The 21,831-nt window shown below is 37.1% G+C and overlaps 1 protein-coding gene across 5 annotated transcripts in view; it reads left to right on the top strand.

The window, feature by feature from the left end:
* The window catches only part of rasgrf2b (Ras protein-specific guanine nucleotide-releasing factor 2b), a 179,615-nt gene that overhangs the window by 48,778 nt on the left and 109,006 nt on the right, over window positions 1–21,831 (top strand). For all 5 annotated transcript variants that reach the window (XM_030142633.1, XM_030142634.1, XM_030142632.1 and 2 more), the window contains exons 2-3: window positions 11,085–11,191; window positions 15,255–15,402. In XM_030142633.1, coding sequence (XP_029998493.1) covers window positions 11,085–11,191; window positions 15,255–15,402 — 255 coding nt within the window. The remainder of the gene's footprint in view (window positions 1–11,084; window positions 11,192–15,254; window positions 15,403–21,831) is intronic.

Raw genomic sequence — 21,831 nt, 5'->3', positions numbered from 1 at the left:
TTCAGTTAAAATTTCAAGACTGTTTGTGACATTCCATATCACATTTGTCACATTCATGACTGACACACAAACTGTCTTGTAGAGGTCAGGAATAAATAGATCTAAAATATTATATAATATATCATATATTATAATATATATTCTAGACTAAAGATGACTGTCTAACATCAGACTAAGCGGGAAAAAAAAGTCCTCTTCACAGACGTTAAAGACACCCATTCCAAGGTTATAATAGTTTTGGATTTTTAATTATAGTTTAGTTTTAATTAGTTTTGATTTTTTTTTTCTCTAATTCAGTTAGTTTTAATTAGTTTTTAGAGCAGATTTGCTAGTTTTTATTAATCGTTTTTTGTTTTTGTTTTTTTTTTTCTTTTCTGAATGCTTAGTTTTAGTTTAGTTTTAGTATTAGTTTTAATTATTTCATATATTTTATCTTCCTCACCATCCTGTTCAAAGAAATTAGAGAGCCGCGGATCAGTGGGTTACCCTGGACACTTTATTTGGGGGTGGGGTTAGGGCGGCTCATTGACTGAGCACAGACACAAACACATGTACAGTAGGACGTATACATTCGCTATAGCAGGTTAGGGAGGGTGCGATCCATACACAACGTAACTTACATGAAACCAATGTGAAGATGTGCAAAGCGTGAGAGGAGATGCACAAAGCAGCCAGCAGTAAACCAGATAGAAACATATATAAACCAGCTAACCAGCAGTAAACCAGATAGAAACATATATATACCAGCTAACGAGCAGTAAACTAGATAGAAACATATAAAAACCAGCTAACCAGCAGTAAACCACATGCAAACATGTATAAACCAGCTAACCAGCAGTTAAACCAGATACAAACATATATAAACCAGCTAACCAGCGTAAACCAGATAGAAACATATATAAACCAGCTAACAGGCGTACACAAGATAGAAACATATATAAACCAGCTAACCAGCGTACACCAGATAGAAACATATATAAACCAGCTAACCAGCAGTAAACAAGATAGAAACATATATAAACCAGCTAACCAGCAGTAAACCAGATAGAAACTTATATAAACCAGCTAATCAGCAGTAAACTAGATAGAAACATATATAAACCAGCTAACCAGCAGTAAACCACATGCAAACATGTATAAACCAGCTAACCAGCAGTTAAAGCAGATAGAAACATATATAAACCAACTAACCAGCAGTAAACCAGACAGAAACATATATAAACCAGCTAACTAGCAGTAAACCAGATAGAAAAATATATAAACCAGCTAACCAGCAGTAAACCAGATAGAAACATATATAAACCAGCTAACCAGGTGTAAACCAGATAGAAACATATATAAACCAGCTAACCAGCAGTAAACCACATGCAAAAATATATAAACCAGCTAACCAGCAGTTAAACCAGATACAAACATATAGAAACCAGCGAACCAGCAGTAAACCAGATAGAAACATATATAAAACAACTAACCAGCGTACACAAGATAGAAACATATATAAACCAGCTAACTAGCAGTTAAACCAGATAGAAACATATATAAACCAGCTAACCAGTAGTTAAAGCAGATAGAAACATATATAAACCAGCTAACCAGCAGTTAAAGCAGATAGAAACATATATAAACCAGCTAACCAGCAGTAAACCAGATAGAAACATATATAAACTAGCTAACCAGCAGTTAAAGCAGATAGAAACATATATAAACCAGTTAACCAGCAGTTAAACCAGATAGAAACATATATTAACCAGCAGTTAAAGCAGATAGAAACTTATATAAACCAGCTAACCAACAGTAAACCAGATGGATACATATATAAACCACTTAACCAGCAGTTAAAGCAGATAGAAACATATATAAACCAGCTAACCAGCAGTAAACCAGATAGAAACAATATATAAACTAGCTAACCAGCAGTTAAAGCAGATAGAAACATATATAAACCAGTTAACCAGCAGTTAAACCAGATAGAAACATATATATACCAGCTAACCAGCAGTAAACTAGATAGAAACATGTAAAAACCAGCTAACCAGCAGTAAACCACATGCAAACATGTATAAACCAGCTAACCAGCAGTTAAACCAGATACAAACATATATAAACCAGCTAACAAGTGTAAACCAGATAGAAACATATATAAACCAGCTAACCAGCAGTAAACCAGATAGATACATGTATAAACCAGCTAACCAGCAGTTAAAGAAGATAAAAACATATATAAACCAGCTAACCAGCAGTTAAACCAGATAGTAACATATATAAACCAGCTAACTAGCTGTTAAAGCAGATAGAAACCTATATAAACCAGCTAAACAGCAGTTAGACCAGATATAAACATATATAAACCAGCTAACCAACAGTAAACCAGATGGATACATATATAAACCAGCTAACTAGCTGTTAAAGCAGATAGAAACATATATAAACCAGCTAACCAGCAGTTAGACCAGATATAAACATATATAAACCAGCTAACCAACAGTAAACCAGATGGATACATATATAAACCAGTTAACCAGCAGTTAAAGCAGATAGAAACATATATAAACCAGCTAACCAATAGTAAACCAGATAGAAACATATATAAACCAGCTAACCAGCAGTTAAAGTAAATAAAAACATATATACACCAGCTAACCAGCAGTTAAAACAGATAGTAACATATATAAACCAGCTAACTAGCTGTTAAAGCAGATAGAAACATATATAAACCAGCTAACCAGCAGTTAGACCAGATATAAACATATATAAACCAGCTAACCAACAGTAAACCAGATGGATACATATATAAACCAGTTAACAAGCAGTTAAAGCAGATAGAAACATATATAAACCAGTTAACCAGCAGTTAAACCAGATAGAAACATATATTAACCATCAGTTAAAGCAGATAGAAACATATATAAACCAGCTAACCAGCGGTAAACCAGATCCAAACATATATAAACCAGCTAACTAGCAGTAAACCAGATACAAACATATAACAACCAGCAGTAAACCAGATAGATACATATACAAAGCAGATAACCAGCAGTTAAAGCAGATAGAAACATATATAAACCAGCTAACCAGCAGTAAACCAAATAGAAACATATATAAACTAGCTAATCAGCAGTTAAAGCAGATAGAAACATATATAAACCAGCTAACCAGCAGTTAAAGCAGAAAGAAACATATATAAACCAGCTAACCAGCAGTTAAACCAGATAAAAACATGTATTAACCAGCAGTTAAAGCAGATAGAAACATATATGAACCAGTTAACCAGCAGTTAAAGAAGATAGAAACATATATAAACCAGTTAACCAGCAGTTAAACCAGATAGAAACATGTATTAACCAGCAGTTAAAGCAGATAGAAACATATATAAACCACCTAACCAGTGGTAAACCAGATACAAACATATATAAACCAGCTAACTAGATGTAAACCAGATACAAACATATATAAACCAGCTAACCAGCAGTAAACCAGATACAAACATACGTAAACCAGCTAACCAGCAGTAAACCAGATAGAAACACATATATAAACCAGCTAACCAGCAGTAAACCAAATAGAAACATATATAAACCAGCTAACCAGCGTACACCAGATAGAAACATATATAAACCAGCGAACCAGCAGTAAACCAGATACAAACATATATAAACCAGCTAACCAGCAGTAAACCAGATAGAAACACATATATAAATCAGTTAACCAGCAGTAAACCAGATAGAAACATATATAAACCAGTTAACAAGCAGTAAACCAGATACAAACATACATAAACCAGCTAACCAGCAGTAAACCAGATAGAAACACATATATAAACCAGCTAACCAGCGTACACCAGATAGAAACATATATAAACCAGCTAACCAGCAGTTAAAGCAGATAGAAACATATATAAACCAGCTAACCAGCAGTAAACCAGAAAGAAGCATATATAAACCAGATAGAAACAAATATTAACCAGCTAACCAGCAGTAAACCAGATAAATACATATATAAACCAGCTAACCAGCAGTAAACCAGATAGATACATATATTAACAAGCTGAGCAGCAGTTAAAGCAGATAAAAACATATATAAACCAGCTAACCAGCAGTTAAACCAGATAGTAACATATATAAACCAGGTAACTAGCTGTTAAAGCAGATAGAAACATATATAAACCAGCTAACCAGCAGTTAGACCAGATATAAACATATATAAACCAGCTAACCAACAGTAAACCAGATGGATACATATACAAACCAGCTAACCAGCAGTTAAAGCAGATAGAAACATATATAAACCAGCTAACCAGCAGTTAAACCAGATAAAAACATATATAAACTAGCTAACCAGCAGTTAAAGCAGATAGAAACATATATAAACCAGTTAACCAGCAGTTAAACCAGATAGAAACATATATTAACCAGCAGTTAAAGCAGATAGAAACATATATAAACCAGCTAACCAGCGGTAAACCAGATACAAACATATATAAACCAGCTAACTAGTAGTAAACCACATGCAAACATGTATAAACCAGCTAACCAGCAGTAAACCAGATAGAAACACATATATAAACCAGCTAACCAGCAGGAAAGCAGATAGAAACATATATAAACCAGCTAACCAGCGTACACCAGATAGAAACATATATAAACCAGCTTACCAGCAGTAAACCAGATACAAACACATACATAAACCAGTGAACCAGCAGTAAACCAGATACAAACATATATAAACCAGCTAACCAGCAGTAAACCAGATAGAAACACATATATAAACCAGCTAACCAGCAGTAAACCAGATAGAAACATATGTAAACTAGCTAACCAGCAGTTAAAGCAGAAAGAAACATATATAAACCAGTTAACCAGCAGTTAAACCAGATAGAAACATATATTAACCAGCAGTCAAAGCAGATACAAACATATATAAACCAGCTAACCAGCAGTGAACCAGATACAAACATATATAAACCACCTAACTAGCAGTAAACCAGATACAAACATACATAAACCAGCTAACCAGCAGTAAACCAGATAGAAACACATATATAAACCAGCTAACCAGCAGTAAACCAGATAGAAACATATATAAACCAGCTAACCATCAGTAAACCAGATAGAAACATATATATACCAGCTAACCAGCAGTAAACTAGATAGAAACATAAAAACCAGCTAACCAGCAATAAACCACATGCAAACATGTATAAACCAGCTAACCAGCAGTTAAACCAGATACAAACATATATAAACCAGCTAACCAGCGTACACAAGATAGAAACATATATCAACCAGCTAACCAGCAGTTAAAGCAGATAGAAACATATATAAACCAGCTAACCAGCAGTAAACCAGAAATAATCATATATAAACCAGATAGAAACATATATTAACCAGCTAACCAGCAGTAAACCAGATAAATACATATATAAACCAGCTAACCAGCAGTAAACCAGATAGAAACACATATATAAACCAGCTAACCAGCAGTAAACTAGATAGAAACATATAAAAACCAGCTAACCAGCAATAAACCACATGCAAACATGTATAAACCAGCTAACCAGCAGTTAAACCAGATACAAACATATATAAACCAGCTAACCAGCGTACACAAGATAGAAACATATATCAACCAGCTGACCAGCAGTTAAAGCAGATAGAAACATATATAAACCAGCTAACCAGCAGTAAACCAGAAAGAATCATATATAAACCAGATAGAAACATATATTACCCAGCTAACCAGCAGTAAACCAGATAAATACATATATAAACCAGCTAACCAGCAGTAAACCAGATAGATACATATATTAACCAGTTAACCAGCAGTTAAAGCAGATAAAAACATATATAAACCAGCTAACCAGCAGTTAAACCAGATAGTAACATATATAAACCAGGTAACTAGCTGTTAAAGCAGATACAAACATATATAAACCAGCTAACCAGCAGTTAGACCAGATATAAACATATATAAACCAGCTAACCAACAGTAAACCAGATGGATACATATATAAACCAGCTAACTAGCTGTTAAAGCAGATAGAAACATATATAAACCAGCTAACCAGCAGTTAGACCAGATATAAACATATATATAAACCAGCTAACCAGCAGTTAAACCAGATAGTAACATATATACACCAGCTAACCAGCAGTTAAACCAGATAGTAACATATATAAACCAGTTAACCAGCAGTTAAAGCAGATAGAAACACATATAAACCAGCTAACCAATAGTAAACCAGATAGAAACATATATAAACTAGCTAACCAGCAGTTAAAGCAGATAGTAACATGTATAAACCAGCTAACCCGCAGTTAAAGCAGATAAAAACGTATATAAACCAGCTAACCAACAGTTAAACCAGATAGTAACATATATACACCAGCTAACCAGAAGTTAAACCAGATAGTAACATATATAAACCAGCTAACTAGCTGTTAAAGCAGATAGAAACATATATAAACCAGCTAACCAGCAGTTAGACCAGGTATAAACATATATAAATCAGCTAACCAACAGTAAACCAGATGGATACATATATAAACCAGTTAACCAGCAGTTAAAGCAGATAGAAACATATATAAACCAGTTAACCAGCAGTTAAACCAGATAGAAACATATATTAACCAGCAGTCAAAGCAGATAGAAACATATATAAACCAGCTAACCATCAGTAAACCAGATACAAACATATATAAACCAGCTAACTAGCAGTAAACCAGATACAAACATATATAAACCAGCGAACCAGCAGTAAACCAGACAGATACATATACAAAGCAGCTAACCGGCAGTTAAAGCAGATAGAAACATATATAAACCAGTTAACCAGCACTAAACCAAATAGAAACATATATAAACTAGCTAACCAGCAGTTAAAGCAGATAGAAACATATATAAACCAGCTAACCAGCAGTTAAAGCAGATAGAAACATATATAAACCAGCTAACCAACAGTTAAACCAGATAGAAACATATATAAACTAGCTAACCAGCAGTTAAAGCAGATAGAAACATATATAAACCAGTTAACTAGCAGTTAAACCAGATAGAAACATATATTAACCAGCAGTTAAAGCAGATAGAAACATATAAAAACCAGCTAACCAGCAGTAAACCAGATACAAACATATATAAACCAGCTAACTAGCAGTAAACCAGATACAAACATATATAAACCAGCTAACCAGCAGTAAACCAGATACAAACATACCTAAACCAGCTAACCAGCAGTAAACCAGATAGAAACACATATATAAACCAGCTAACCAGCAGTAAACCAGATAGAAACATATATAAACCAGCTAACCAGCGTACACCAGATAGAAACATATATAAACCAGCTAACCAGCAGTAAACCAGATAGAAACATATATAAACCAGCTAACCAGCAGTAAACCAGATAGAAACACATACATAAACCAGCTAACCAGCAGTAAACCAGATAGAAACACATACATAAACCAGCTAACCAGCAGTAAACCAGATAGAAACATATGTAAGCTTGCTAACCAGCAGTTAAAGCAGATAGAAACATAAATAAACCAGTTAACCAGCAGTTAAAACAGATAGAAACATATATTAACCAGCAGTCAAAGCAGATACAAACATATATAAACCAGCTAACCAGCAGCAAACCAGATACAAACATATATAAACCAGCTAACTAGCAGCAAACCAGATACAAACATACATAAACCAGCTAACCAGCAGTAAACCAGATAGAAACACATATATAAACCAGCTAACCAGCAGTAAACCAGATAGAAACATATATAAACCAGCTAACCAACAGTAAACCAGATAGAAACATATATATACCAGCTAACCAGCAGTAAACTAGATAGAAACATATAAAAACCAGCTAACCAGCAGTAAACCACATGCAAACATGTATAAACCAGCTAACCAGCAGTTAAACCAGATACAAACATATATAAACCAGCTAATCAGCGTAAAGCAGATATAAACATATATAAGCCAGCTAACCAGTGTATACCAGATAGAAACATATATAAACCAGCTAACCAGCAGTTAAAGCAGATAGAAACATATATAAACCAGCTAACCAGCAGTAAACCAGAAAGAAGCATATATAAACCAGATAGAAACATATATAAACCAGCTAACCAGCAGTTAGACTAGATATAAACATATATAAACCAGCTAACCAACAGTAAATCAGATGGATACATATATAAACCAGTAAACCAGCAGTTAAAGCAGATAGAAACATATATAAACCAGCTAACCAATAGTAAACCAGATAGAAACATATAAAAACCAGCTAACCAGTAGTTAAACCAGATAGTAACATATATACATCAGCTAACCAGCAGTTAAACCAAATAGTAACATATATAAACCAGCTAACTAGCTGTTAAAGCAGATAGAAACATATATAAACCAGCTAACCAACAGTTAGACCAGATTAAACATATATAAACCAGCTAAGCAACAGTAAACCAGATGGATACATATATAAACCAGTTAACCAGCAGTTAAAGCAGATAGAAACATATATAAACCAGCTAACCAATACTAAACCAGATAGAAACATATATAAACTAGCTAACCAGCAGTTAAAGCAGATAGAAACATATATAAATCAGTTAACCAGCAGTTAAACCAGATAGAAACATATATTAACCAGCAGTTAAAGCAGATAGAAACATATATAAACCAGCTAACCAGCAGTAAACCAGATACAAACATATATAAACCAGCTAACTAGCAGTAAACCAGATACAAACATACATAAACCAGCTAACCAGCAGTAAACCAGATAGAAACACATATATAAACCAGCTAACCAGCAGTAAACCAGATAGAAACATATATAAACCAGCTAACCAACAGTAAACCAGATAGAAACATATATAAACCAGCTAACCAGCAGTAAACCAGATAGAAACATATATATACCAGCTAACCAGCAGTAAACTAGATAGAAACATGTATAAACCAGCTGACCAGCAATTAAACCAGATAGAAACATATATAAACCAACTAACCAGCAGTAAACCAGACAGAAACATATATAAACCAGCTAACCAGCAGTAAACCAGATAGAAACATATATTAACCAGCTAACCAGCAGTAAACCAGATAGAAACATATATAAACCAGCTAACTAGCAGTAAACCAGATAGAAACACATATAAACCAGCTAACCAGCAGTAAACCACATGCAAACATATATAAACCAGCTTACCAGCAGTTAAAGCAGATAGAAACATATATAAAACAGCTAACCAGCATACACCAGATAGAAACATATATAAACCAGCTAACCAGCGTACACCAGATAGAAACATATATAAACCAGCTAACCAACAGTAAACCAGATATAAACATATATAAACCTGCTAACCAGCAGTAAACCAGATAGAAACATTTATAAACCAGCTAACCAGCAGTAAACTACATAGAAACATACATAAACCAGCTAACCCGCAGTAAACCACATGCAAACATGTATAAACCAGCTAACCAGCAGTTAAACCAGATAGAAACATATATAAACCAACTAACCAGCAGTAAACCAGACAGAAACATATATAAACCAGCTAACCAGCAGTAAACCAGATAGAAACACATATAAACCAGCTAACCAGCAGTAAACCACATGCAAACATATATAAACCAGCTTACCAGCAGTTAAAGCAGATAGAAACATATATAAAACAGCTAACCAGCATACACCAGATAGAAACATATATAAAACAGCTAACCAGCGTACACCAGATAGAAACATATATAAACCAGCTAACCAACAGTAAACCAGATATAAACATATATAAACCTGCTAACCAGCAGTAAACCAGATAGAAACATTTATAAACCAGCTAACCAGCAGTAAACTCGATACAAACATACATAAACCAGCTAACCCGCAGTAAACCACATGCAAACATGTATAAACCAGCTAACCAGCAGTTAAACCAGATAGAAACATATATAAACCAACTAACCAGCAGTAAACCAGACAGAAACATATATAAACCAGCTAACCAGCAGTAAACCAGATAGAAACATATATAAACCAGCTAACCAGCAGTAAACCAGATCGAAACATATATAAAAAACTCTCTTCCAAACTCTTCCAAACTGTGCAGTTCAGGGCTTGGAAGGCCTTTTCATGGTGATGAACTCTCCAGTCTTTACCTGAATGCTAGTTTAACACTGAGTCTGTCCTTTAGCTCTGCTCTGCCTCAGTCATTCACACACACAGTGAGAAAAAACAAAACCCGACCCCACTCATCACTCCAGTAAATCCCAGACAGGACTGTGCTGCCGTGTCCCTGCTTTAGTCTGGATGTTCCAGGTAGAGTGGGGACCAGAAGACCACTGGAAACCACAGTGACCACACATGAGGGACTGTGAAGTGTCCTATGGTGCCGTCAGCTCAAATTGCTGAAGTGAAATAAATCTATTTGATAGCAATCCGACATTGACAAAGACGAAAATGAAGGGAATTTTATCCATAATTTTTATACGTTTTAGTTAGTTTAGTAAGCTCACAATGCAATTTCAGTTAGTTATCATTTTTTTCTTTTAATTAGAGCTTTTATTTATTCCAGTTAACGAAAATGTTTTTTCAATGTTAGTTTTCGTCATTTTGTTCGTTTTCGTTAACGAAACTTGACCCATTCACCCAGTCACTCAAAGTAGCCATTCTCTCAAAAATCATGTAAATAATAATAATAATGATAATAATAATAAGGATAAGTATGTTAATACACACCGTATGAATAATAGTACAGGAACACATTTAATTTGGGTGGTTACAAACAAGGTTGGGCTACAAAAAGATGATGGCGAATATTATTATATTATATTGTGTTTAATAATGCAATAAATTATTTTATTTTGTCTTTAGGGATAGCTGTACTGACTTTATCATCAATACTTATCACTGTAATTGTTTTCAAATGTTCTACCTCTATATTACTGTAATATTTGTCATGCTAATAATTTGAAGTAATCATAAGTAACCATCTGGTTTCTGCAACTCTCACTCATTCATTCTTTTTCTGTTTCTTTTTTTTTTGTCTTTTTTTTTTCTGTTCCTTCCTCTACAGCATTACTTCCTCGTTGTGTTTGGTCACGATGGCCAGAAGCCTCTGGAACTGCGAACGGAGGAGGAAAGCGAGTGCAATGAATGGTTGGAGGCCATTCAGCAGGCCAGGTATACATACTGCAGCTTTACATAATGAGACGTTTCTGTAGGTCTGCCATATTCCATGCTTTGCATGCCAATATATATACACATGACATTCAGTGTTTCCCATGAATGAATCTTTTCAATACCTACCCCTGAACCTGAATGACAACTGATGGCACTTTTGTTTGGGGTTATGGTTATAACCGAAGTATGTGTGTGTTTTACACACATTTGAAAGGAACTTCCTCGACATTCTTTGGACTGAACCTGTAATCTGAGGTTAGTGTTAGGGGTAGTACAGACGTGTAGGGCCAATATGCACGTGTTAGTCTTCTGAAGCCATTTGAAAGGGAACATACTGTGGTTTCTGGGAGGCTGAATACCCTGTCCCTGATGCTAACTTACTCCTGGTTCTGATTTGGGGTACGATTATTATGGACCCATCTAGTTTTGATGAGTGAAAAGTGAAACCAACTTGTCTCGTGTTTCCTTCAAAATAAAGTCAAATCAAATGTTTTGACTTTTAATACTTATATTTACTGAATATTAATGCTCATACTGTTGTCATAATTCACATTTCATCCCTTGAAGCTTCCTGTGGCTCTTTTTCCTCAGTGGCTTCTCTAATTTTTTAACCTGTTGTGTTTCCTTCATACAAAATAACTCTTTAATAATTAAATTTTCAATGGATTTAGGGTTGAATTTAGTGTTCACTCCTGTTGGCTACCTGACAGTTTGCCTACAGGTGACACAAACCAGGGTTATTTTGGCAGTTGACGCTATTCTAATATGGTTAATTAATGTCAATTGACATTAGAGCTGTTTAATTAATCCGTCAATCATGATGAATTGCATTGAAAGCCTGTGCTATTATATAATTGTAAAGGCCTACATTTTAAAGGATTTGTGTGAATACAGTAACACTGATCAGAGAGCATTACATTGCTACAGGATTTAGTATATATATATATATATATATATATATATTTTTTTTTTTTTTTTTTGGTACTATTTCAGTACCTTTTAGGTGAAACAAAATCCACATTCCAGTTTGACCAGTAACGTGTGCATTTTCTCAATAACCAAGAAAATTGGCTAGAATTGTAATTGCACATCTCAGTTTACCCATAACAATGGTAATATGCATTTGTTACTAAATCACATAGCCGTAGTTGACAAACTTTTCTGTTGTAAAAGCCCAGTTGGCTAAGATGGCTTTTGACAAGTTTATTTTCATACACGCTACTTTTAAAGGCCCCTGTGTCAAAATATACAAAATACAAAAGTACGTCAGCACTGTGTTAGCAAACCCACATTATTTGTGCCGCGAAGGAAGATGGGCCATAGTTGCTGGACTACACTTTCTCACTCCCAAGTCCTCACAGACTGATGCTGGGTCAGTGTGTCCCACTTCAGGATGCAAAGGGTTCACATCATCCTCGTCATATAAGGTTGGAATCCTGTTTTAGCGCTTCTACACCAGTGGGCAGCTGCTGCTGTGCAACGCCCTGCTGGGAGCAATTGAAGGTTCAGTGTCTTATAGTGATGTCCTGATCTGGATTTTTTTGCTTCCGATCCAATGTTTTTTAGGATTAGTTTTGCCGATACCAATCTGATACAGATCCATCCATCCATTATCCACCGCTTATCCGGGGCCGGCTCGCGGGGGTAACAGTCTAAGCAGGGATGCCCAGACTTCCCTCTCCCCAGACTCCTCCTCCAGCTCTTCCGGGGGGACCCCGAGGCGTTCCCAGTCCAGCCCACAGACACAGTCTCTCCAATGTGTCCTGGGTCTTCCCCGAGGTCTCCTCCCGGTGGGACATGCCCGGAACACCTCCCCAGGGAGGCATCCAGGAGGCATCCCAAACAGATGCCCGAGCCACCTCAGCTGGCCCCTCTGGATGTGGAGGAGCAGCGGCTCTACTCCGAGCTCCTCCCTGGTGACTGAGCTCCTCCCCCTATCCCTAAGGGTGCGCCCAGCCACCCTGCGGAGGAAACTCATTTCGACGGCTTGGTGGCAGTTCAAGGGGGAGTGATACAGATCCGATACCAACTTTTTTACTCTAAAATTTTGATGTAAATTTTGAGTCATTATTTATAAGTTATGCTATTATGTTACTTGAGGTCACAAATGGGCTGAATGTGGAACCTGAACTAAAACACCTTTGACTCTTAATAACTTTAGTATAATTTTGGCTCTTTCCAAATTCATACTGTGGGCCAAATTAGAACCTTTGGCGGGTTGGTTTTGGCCTGCGGGCCGTATGTTTACCACTGCTGTAGCTGGTCTGTGGACAGGTTCATCCAGGTATTATTATGGGGGTGCATTCTGTATATGTTAGTGATGCACACATCAGCAGGCTACTCATGGGTCAGGTTGGGGGGTCAAAAGAATGTCAGTTTATTTGCGGGGCGGGTTGGGTCGGGTCAAATAATTCCACAAAAGCACCGCGGGTCCGACTCACGCATCACTACCGGACTTTAATGTGAAAGTGAAACCTATAGATGTTTTACTAATCCCTCTGAGCGTCCCACTGTTGTGCAGCTAATTTTCCTTTTTCATACTTTCGGAAACTTTGATTTGAGGGGGCAGGACATGTATTTAGCCCCGCCGCAGAACCGGGTCCAGATCAGCCTGATCTTGTGACTAAATCTGATCTGATCTTCTAAAAAAATACCAGATCAGCAGCCGATACCGATCTGTAGATCAAATCGGGACATCCCGAGTGTCTTGCCCAAGGACACTTCGACATGTGTACAGTCAGAGCCAGGATTTGAACCACCAACCTTTCATTGGAAGACACTGTCTATCAACTGAGCCACAGGTGCCCACCTTGGGATCGATGACATTTCCAGTAAATGTCCAGTAATCCAAAAGATACCAGTGACCAGGCATCAAAACAACTTGGCCTAATAAGGTTTTTGTTGCTTAACGACATTTGTCTGTCACCGTCCATTTGTGACCCTGAAGTACTTTTATCTAGTACCTCGTCTGTTGAAAAGTGATGCTATAGGATAGGGATGCTGAGGACTTATGACCAAATGGTAGAATGTGAAAACTGTGGAGTGAGAATGTGTGGTCCAGTAGCTAGTAGATTCCAAATTTAGGACTCAATAACATGTAGCAGAAAATAACCAAGTCATGCAGTAAATTCATTTGTTATGTCACAGCTTTGGCAATCCAATGTCCTTTTGAATGAGAGATAATATGATCAAGTCAGCAACAGAAATGACAAAGCAGAACTTCAAACTAATGTCTGTAATGTGTTCATATATCAACTGGGATGTGACCAACACACGCTTGGGCCCACACTCAGCACACAGAACACCATTCAAAGGTGTTTCAAGTCCATCATATGACTTTACAGCAGTGTCAAAGCACTTTATGCAAAGTTCTGGAGGTTAAAGTGCATGAACCAAACCCTTTTTTGAAACACCAATGTTTGAATGACTAAATAGGCTACATGTGATGATTGACATTACATTTTATTAGACAAATGATGGAACTGAACCAAAAACATCACAGTACATTATGTGGACTAGTCTGTAGGCTAAAAATGAAGAAGAAAATAAAACATTTTCTTATGAAATAACATTTGATTCTCCTCAAAACAAAAACAATAAATGTGTGGAAACATATGGAAAAAACTGCACAAAACACAACAGTGATGAATGACTGCAATTACTGAAATACCTGAACTGGAGTGACGTTCTCAGAACAAGAACAGTATGTTGGTAAATTCACAGGCAATCGGACACTCCCTCCTTAAAAAATAAATAAATAAATAAACAAACAGCTTTTTACAAAGACTCGGTTCCCATCGTTCATTTCAAAGAGCCGTTCAAAAGATTCGATTCGTTCGTGAACATCACATCACTATTCCTTCGGTATACGGATTCACACCACACGTGATGTTAGCTATAGTACATGGCCTTGTTCAAACATTAGCAGGTACAGTTTTTCTTCTCCCTCTGGAATGTTTATAGGGGAATGTCAGGACTGTCCATATGCACATCCACATCTTTTGTCTTTCTTCTCTTGTCCGTCTCCCACTCTACTTGTTGCTGTCTTGTTCTCTATTTTCAGTTACTCTGACATCATCATTGAACGTGAGGTGCTGATGCAAAAATACATCCACCTTGTACAAATAGTGGAGACAGAGAAGGTGGCTGCCAATCAGCTGCGCACCCAGTTAGAAGATCAGGACACGGAAATCGAGAGGCTTAAAGCAGAGGTACAGCACTCAAGCCCACTCACTCACCTTCCCCCACACACATCATCCATAACATTAGAATCCTTTTGATTCCACGTGTTTCCCTTCAGTTTGTTCATACTTTTATGGCCAACATATTTTCACCAATTGCTGTTTAATGGTATTTAGATCCACTAATTGCCTCCTTCATGTTGGGTTTGAATTGAACCCCCACAGGGAAAACCATGGAAGTGTTGGAATTGTGAAGCGGAGGCATATGCACATTTTTGACAGTGTAAAGCAGTTGTGGCTGTTGTGGCCGTGGTTGTGTTTACATAATGTCAGTCTGCAGTTTGTTTGGTTGTGTTACTAGATCTGTTTCAGGTGATTGGTTACTCAGTCACCATGAATCATCTTTAGAGGGATTCAAGTACAAACGTACAGTCCATCTGTATGGGGAATGCATTGTGTATGCTGTGTGTGCGTTTTCTGTCAGCTGTGTTTGTGGAGTGGGTGCGTAGGAGAACCCACTGAAGACAGCTCGTCAGCTCCCTTGCGAGCAGCTGCTGAACCATCACGCTCATCGAGCACAAGCACATTTCTGCTTGGCCACGGCGGCTCGATAAATCACACGTGCACTCTCTGAGACACACAGCAACACAGCCGACAAATCAACACATCTCTACAGTAGTGGTAACCGCAACTAATTACAGATTTCAAGTGCAGGTAGTTATTGGTTTATCGTAATTAGATTAATAGTGCTAATCTTTTCTGAAATAAACATTAAGTGAGATTACCTTTCATCCTGACTTCACTATCAAAGCCACTGCAAAAATAAATGAATAAATAAGTTGAACATCAGTCCAATTAGGACTGGATGATTACTGATTGTCATTAACTGAAATCGTTTGCTTTAATTTAGATTAATCAGTCATCTTTGGTTCCATTGAAAAAATTTGTCTTTGCTAAAGCACAGCCCATTACACTGAACAAAGTTTATTATTTTATTCATGACTTTGTGGATATTTGCTAGTGCGTCTGAAGTAGTCCATTGGGTTGTGTGATAAAATGAAGTGATCCTCTACTGATGAGTTAGTGTTTCAAAGTAATGAAATAATCAGTCATCAGTATGATGACTAGCATCTCAAATTTGAATGTCAGCATTTTGAGAAAGCATTTGAATACTATGACGGTAAGTCATGTTTTCATTTAGCATACACTTAAAAAAAAATCACTCTTTTAAGATAAGTCAATATTTTTGAGATAATGACTCATTATTTTAAGTCATATAAGTCATATCAAATAGTCTTCAATACAAATCTAATTATTAGTATTAAAGAAGTATTCTTACTAGGGTGCGTGATGAGATTAAATCGTGACCATATTTCATGTTTAAGTGAAAAGCATCACATGGGCACAGGCAGAAGCCTATCAGACTGTGAGCTATCCAAACTTCTAGGTAGGAGGTAGGTGAGGTACGGCGCAGTACTTATGGACAACAAAACATTTCAAAATGCATCGACATTGTTTTGTAACTCTGTTAAATACGGTTTATTTGACTGTTGTTTATTTTCATATCCAACTAATTCTGTAAAGCCTTGTGAGGCAACCTTGTTGTGATATAGGGCCTACAAGTAAAACTGAATAAAACTGAACTGAATTGAATTAAATAAAAAGTCTTTTTGCCCAGTCATATATTTTGTCATTCTAGTTTTCTTAAAAGTAATGTAGAATATCATCTCGTTTTTATGAACCCAGTATCATGTATCATCTCATCTGGTGAGCTGAGTGTACGGTTACTACATGTGGCTGAAGGCGTATGTATGTTCTCCCTGGGTCTGTGTGGGTTCTTTCTGGGTGCTCTGGGTTAACTGGTCAGCCTAAATCACCTGTAGGTGTGAATGTTGGTCTGGACAGCCTGGACGCACACCTTCACCCACTGGCAGCTGGGATAGGCTCTTGAATGTGTGAACATCTGTTCATTAATTGATATATACAGACATGAAATGGCCTTGACAGCAGTCATTGTGACTTATTTTAGGTCAGTATTTTCTGAATAATTTTAAAACAACTGCATGGTTCTGTACTTATGTTACATATACTGTATATTCAAATATTTGCTGTCACGAAGATAAGTTTTGTTTTACATGAAAGTCTAGTCCAGTGTTTTTCAACCTTGGGGTCGGGACCCATGTGGGGTCGCCTTGGAATTCAAATGGGGTCGCCTGAAATTTCCAGTAATTGATTAAAAAAAACCAACTTACCAATAAAAAATATATGGTGAGTTGAAAGAGACAGTCCCAAAACATACAAGGCATGACAAACTGTGAGTGTGAAACTGTAGCACTGTGGTTCTGTTTATGTGTGGTTCTGTTTATGTGTGGTTCTGTTCATGTGTGGTTCTGTTTACGTGTGGTTCTGTTCATGTGTGGTTCTGTTTATGTGTGGTTCTGTTTATGTGTGGTTCTGTTCATGTGTGGTTCTGTTTATGTGTGGTTCTGTTTATGTGTGGTTCTGTTCATGTGTGGTTCTGGTTACGTGTGGTTCTGTTCATGTGTGGTTCTGTTTATGTGTGGTTCTGTTTACGTGTGGTTCTGTTTATGTGTGGTTCTGTTCATGTGTGGTTCTGTTTCACTGTGGTTCTGTTTATGTGTGGTTCTGTTTATGTGTGCTTCTGTTTATGTGTGCTTCTGTTCATGTGTGGTTCTGTTTCACTGTGGTTCTGTTTATGTGTGGTTCTGTTCATGTGTGGTTCTGTTCATGTGTGGTTCTGTTTATGTGTGGTTCTGTTTCTGTGTGGTTCTGTTCATGTGTGGTTCTGTTTATGTGTGGTTCTGTTCATGTGTGGTTCTGTTTATGTGTGGTTCTGTTCATGTGTGGTTCTGTTCATGTGTGGTTCTGTTTATGTGTGGTTCTGTTTATGTGTGGTTCTGTTCCTGTGTGGTTCTGTTTATGTGTGGTTCTGTTTATGTGTGGTTCTGTTCATGTGTGGTTCTGTTTCACTGTGGTTCTGTTTATGTGTGGTTCTGTTTATGTGTGCTTCTGTTTATGTGTGCTTCTGTTCATGTGTGGTTCTGTTTCACTGTGGTTCTGTTTATGTGTGGTTCTGTTCATGTGTGGTTCTGTTCATGTGTGGTTCTGTTTATGTGTGGTTCTGTTTCTGTGTGGTTCTGTTCATGTGTGGTTCTGTTTATGTATGGTTCTGTTCATGTGTGGTTCTGTTTATGTGTGGTTCTGTTTATGTGTGGTTCTGTTCATGTGTGGTTCTGTTCATGTGTGGTTCTGTTTATGTATGGTTCTGTTCATGTGTGGTTCTGTTCATGTGTGATTCTGTTTATGTATGGTTCTGTTCATGTGTGGTTCTGTTTCACTGTGGTTCTGTTTATGTGTGGTTCTGTTCATGTGTGGTTCTGTTCATGTGTGGTTCTGTTTCACTGTGGTTCTGTTCATGTGTGGTTCTGTTTATGTGTGGTTCTGTTTCACTGTGGTTCTGTTCACGTGTGGTTCTGTTTATGTGTGGTTCTGTTCATGTGTGGCTCTGTTTCACTGTGGTTCTGTTCATGTGTGGTTCTGTTCATGTGTGGTTCTGTTTATGTATGGTTCTGTTCATGTGTGGTTCTTTTTCACTGTGGTTCTGTTTATGTGTGGTTCTGTTTATGTGGGGTTCTGTTCATGTGTGGTTCTGTTTCTGTGTGGTTCTGTTTCACTGTGGTTCTGTTTATGGGTGGTTCTGTTTCACTGTGGTTCTGTTTATGTGTGGTTCTGTTCATGTGTTTTTCTGTTTATGTGTGGTTCTGTTTATGTGTGGTTCTGTTTCACTGTGGTTCTTTTTCACTGTGGTTCTGTTTCTCTGTTGTTCTATTTATGTGTGGTTCTGTTCATGTGTGGTTCTGTTTCTGTGTGGTTCTGTTTATGTGTGGTTCTGTTTCACTGTGGTTCTGTTTCTGTGTGGTTCTGTTTATGTGTGATACTGTTCATGTGTGGTTCTGTTTATGTGTGGTTCTGTTCCTGTGTGGTTCTGTTTATGTGTGGTTCTGTTCATGTGTGGTTCTGTTTCACTGTGGTTCTGTTTATCTGTGGTTCTATTCATGTGTGGTTCTGTTTCTCTGTGGTTCTGTTTATGTGTGGTTCTGTTTTACTGTGGTTCTGTTCATGTGTGGTTCTGTTTATGTGGGGTTCTGTTCATGTGTGGTTCTGTTCATGTGTGGTTCTGTTTATGTGTGGTTCTGTTTATATGTGGTTCTGTTCATGTGTGGTTCTGTTTATGTGTGGTTCTGTTTATGTGTGGTTCTGTTTATATGTGGTTCTGTTCATGTGTGGTTCTATTTATGTGTGGTTCTGTTTATATGTGGTTCTGTTTATGTGTGGTTCTGTTTCACTGTGGTTCTGTTTCTGTGTGGTTCTGTTTATATGTGGTTCTGTTTATGTGTGGTTCTGTTTATGTGAGGTTCTGTTTATGTGTGGTTCTGTTTATATGTGGTTCTGTTCATGTGTGGTTCTGTTTCACTGTGGTTCTGTTTCTGTGTGGTTCTGTTTATGTGTGGTTCTGTTTATGTGTGGTTCTGTTCATGTGTGGTTCTGTTTATGTGTGGTTCTGTTTATGTGTGGTTCTGTTCATGTGTGGTTCTGTTTCACTGTGGTTCTGTTCATGTGTGGTTCTGTTTATGTGTAGTTCTGTTCATGTGTGGTTCTGTTTCACTGTGGTTCTGTTTATGTGTGGTTCTTTTTCACTGTGGTTCTGTTTATGTGTGGTTCTGTTCATGTGTGGTTCTATTTATGTGTGGTTCTATTTATGTGTGGTTCTGTTCATGTGTGGTTCTGTTTCACTGTGGTTCTGTTCATGTGTGGTTCTGTTTATGTATGGTTCTGTTCATGTGTGGTTCTTTTTCACTGTGGTTCTGTTTATGTGTGGTTCTGTTTATGTGGAGTTCTGTTCATGTGTGGTTCTGTTTCTGTGTGGTTCTGTTTCACTGTGGTTCTGTTTATGTGTGGTTCTGTTTCACTGTGGTTCTGTTTATGTGTGGTTCTGTTCATGTGTTTTTCTGTTTATGTGTGGTTCTGTTTATGTGTGGTTCTGTTTATCTGTGGTTCTGTTTATCTGTGGTTCTGTTTCTGTGTGGTTCTGTTCATGTGTGTTTCTGTTTATGTGAGGTTCTGTTTCTGTGTGGTTCTGTTTATGTGTGGTTCTGTTTATATTTGGTTCTGTTCATGTGTGGTTCTGTTTCTGTGTGGTTCTGTTTATGTGTGGTTCTGTTTCACTGTGGTTCTGTTTCTGTGTGGTTCTGTTTATGTGTGATACTGTTCATGTGTGGTTCTGTTTATGTGTGGTTCTGTTCCTGTGTGGTTCTGTTTATGTGTGGTTCTGTTCATGTGTGGTTCTGTTTCACTGTGGTTCTGTTTATATGTGGTTCTATTCATGTGTGGTTCTGTTTATGTGTGGTTCTGTTCATGTGTGGTTCTCTTTCTCTGTGGTTCTGTTTATTTGTGGTTCTGTTTCTCTGTTGTTCTATTTATGTGTGGTTCTGTTTATGTGTGGTTCTGTTTCACTGTGGTTCTGTTTATGTGTGGTTCTGTTCATGTGTTTTTCTGTTTATGTGTGGTTCTGTTTATGTGTGGTTCTGTTTATGTGTGGTTCTGTTCATGTGTGGTTCTGTTCATATGTGGTTCTGTTTATGTGTGGTTCTGTTTCTCTGTTGTTCTATTTATGTGTGGTTCTGTTTCTCTGTGGTTCTGTTTATGTGTGGTTCTGTTTCTCTGTGGTTCTGTTTATGTGTGGTTCTGTTCATGTGTGGTTCTGTTCATATGTGGTTCTGTTTATGTGTGGTTCTGTTTCTCTGTTGTTCTATTTATGTGTGGTTCTGTTTATGTGTGGTTCTGTTTCTCTGTGGTTCTGTTTATGTCTGGTTCTGTTTCTCTGTTGTTCTATTTATGTGTGGTTCTGTTTATGTGTGGTTCTGTTTCTCTGTGGTTCTGTTTATGTGTGGTTCTGTTTCTCTGTGGTTCTGTTTATGTGTGGTTCTGTTTCACTGTGGTTCTGTTTCTGTGTGGTTCCTTTCATGTGTGGTTCTGTTTATGTCTGGTTCTGTTTCTCTGTGATTCTGTTTATCTGTCACATGTTCACTGTGGCCAGTTTCAGATGCTGCAGCTCTTTCATCATTCATAGTTTCAGTTCTAGTTTGTTCAGTATTAATTGTCCTCCTTGTAAATCCCAGCTGGACTGACTGGACAGATCCTGACCTTTAATCTACACCTGGATTTACTTCCTCTGTCCACAATAATAGACATTATACAGACTAAATGTCCACAATAACAGACATTATATAGACTAAATGTCCACAATAACAGACATTATATAGACTAAATGTCCACAATAATAGACATTATACAGACTAAATGTCCACAATAACACACATTATATAGACTAAATGTCCACAATAATAGACATTATACAGACTAAATGTCCACAATAAC

This window comes from Sphaeramia orbicularis, chromosome 9 (assembly GCF_902148855.1).
Source record: "Sphaeramia orbicularis chromosome 9, fSphaOr1.1, whole genome shotgun sequence".
Classification (NCBI taxonomy): domain Eukaryota; kingdom Metazoa; phylum Chordata; class Actinopteri; order Kurtiformes; family Apogonidae; genus Sphaeramia; species Sphaeramia orbicularis.
This window is presented reverse-complemented; position numbering and strand designations above follow the sequence as displayed.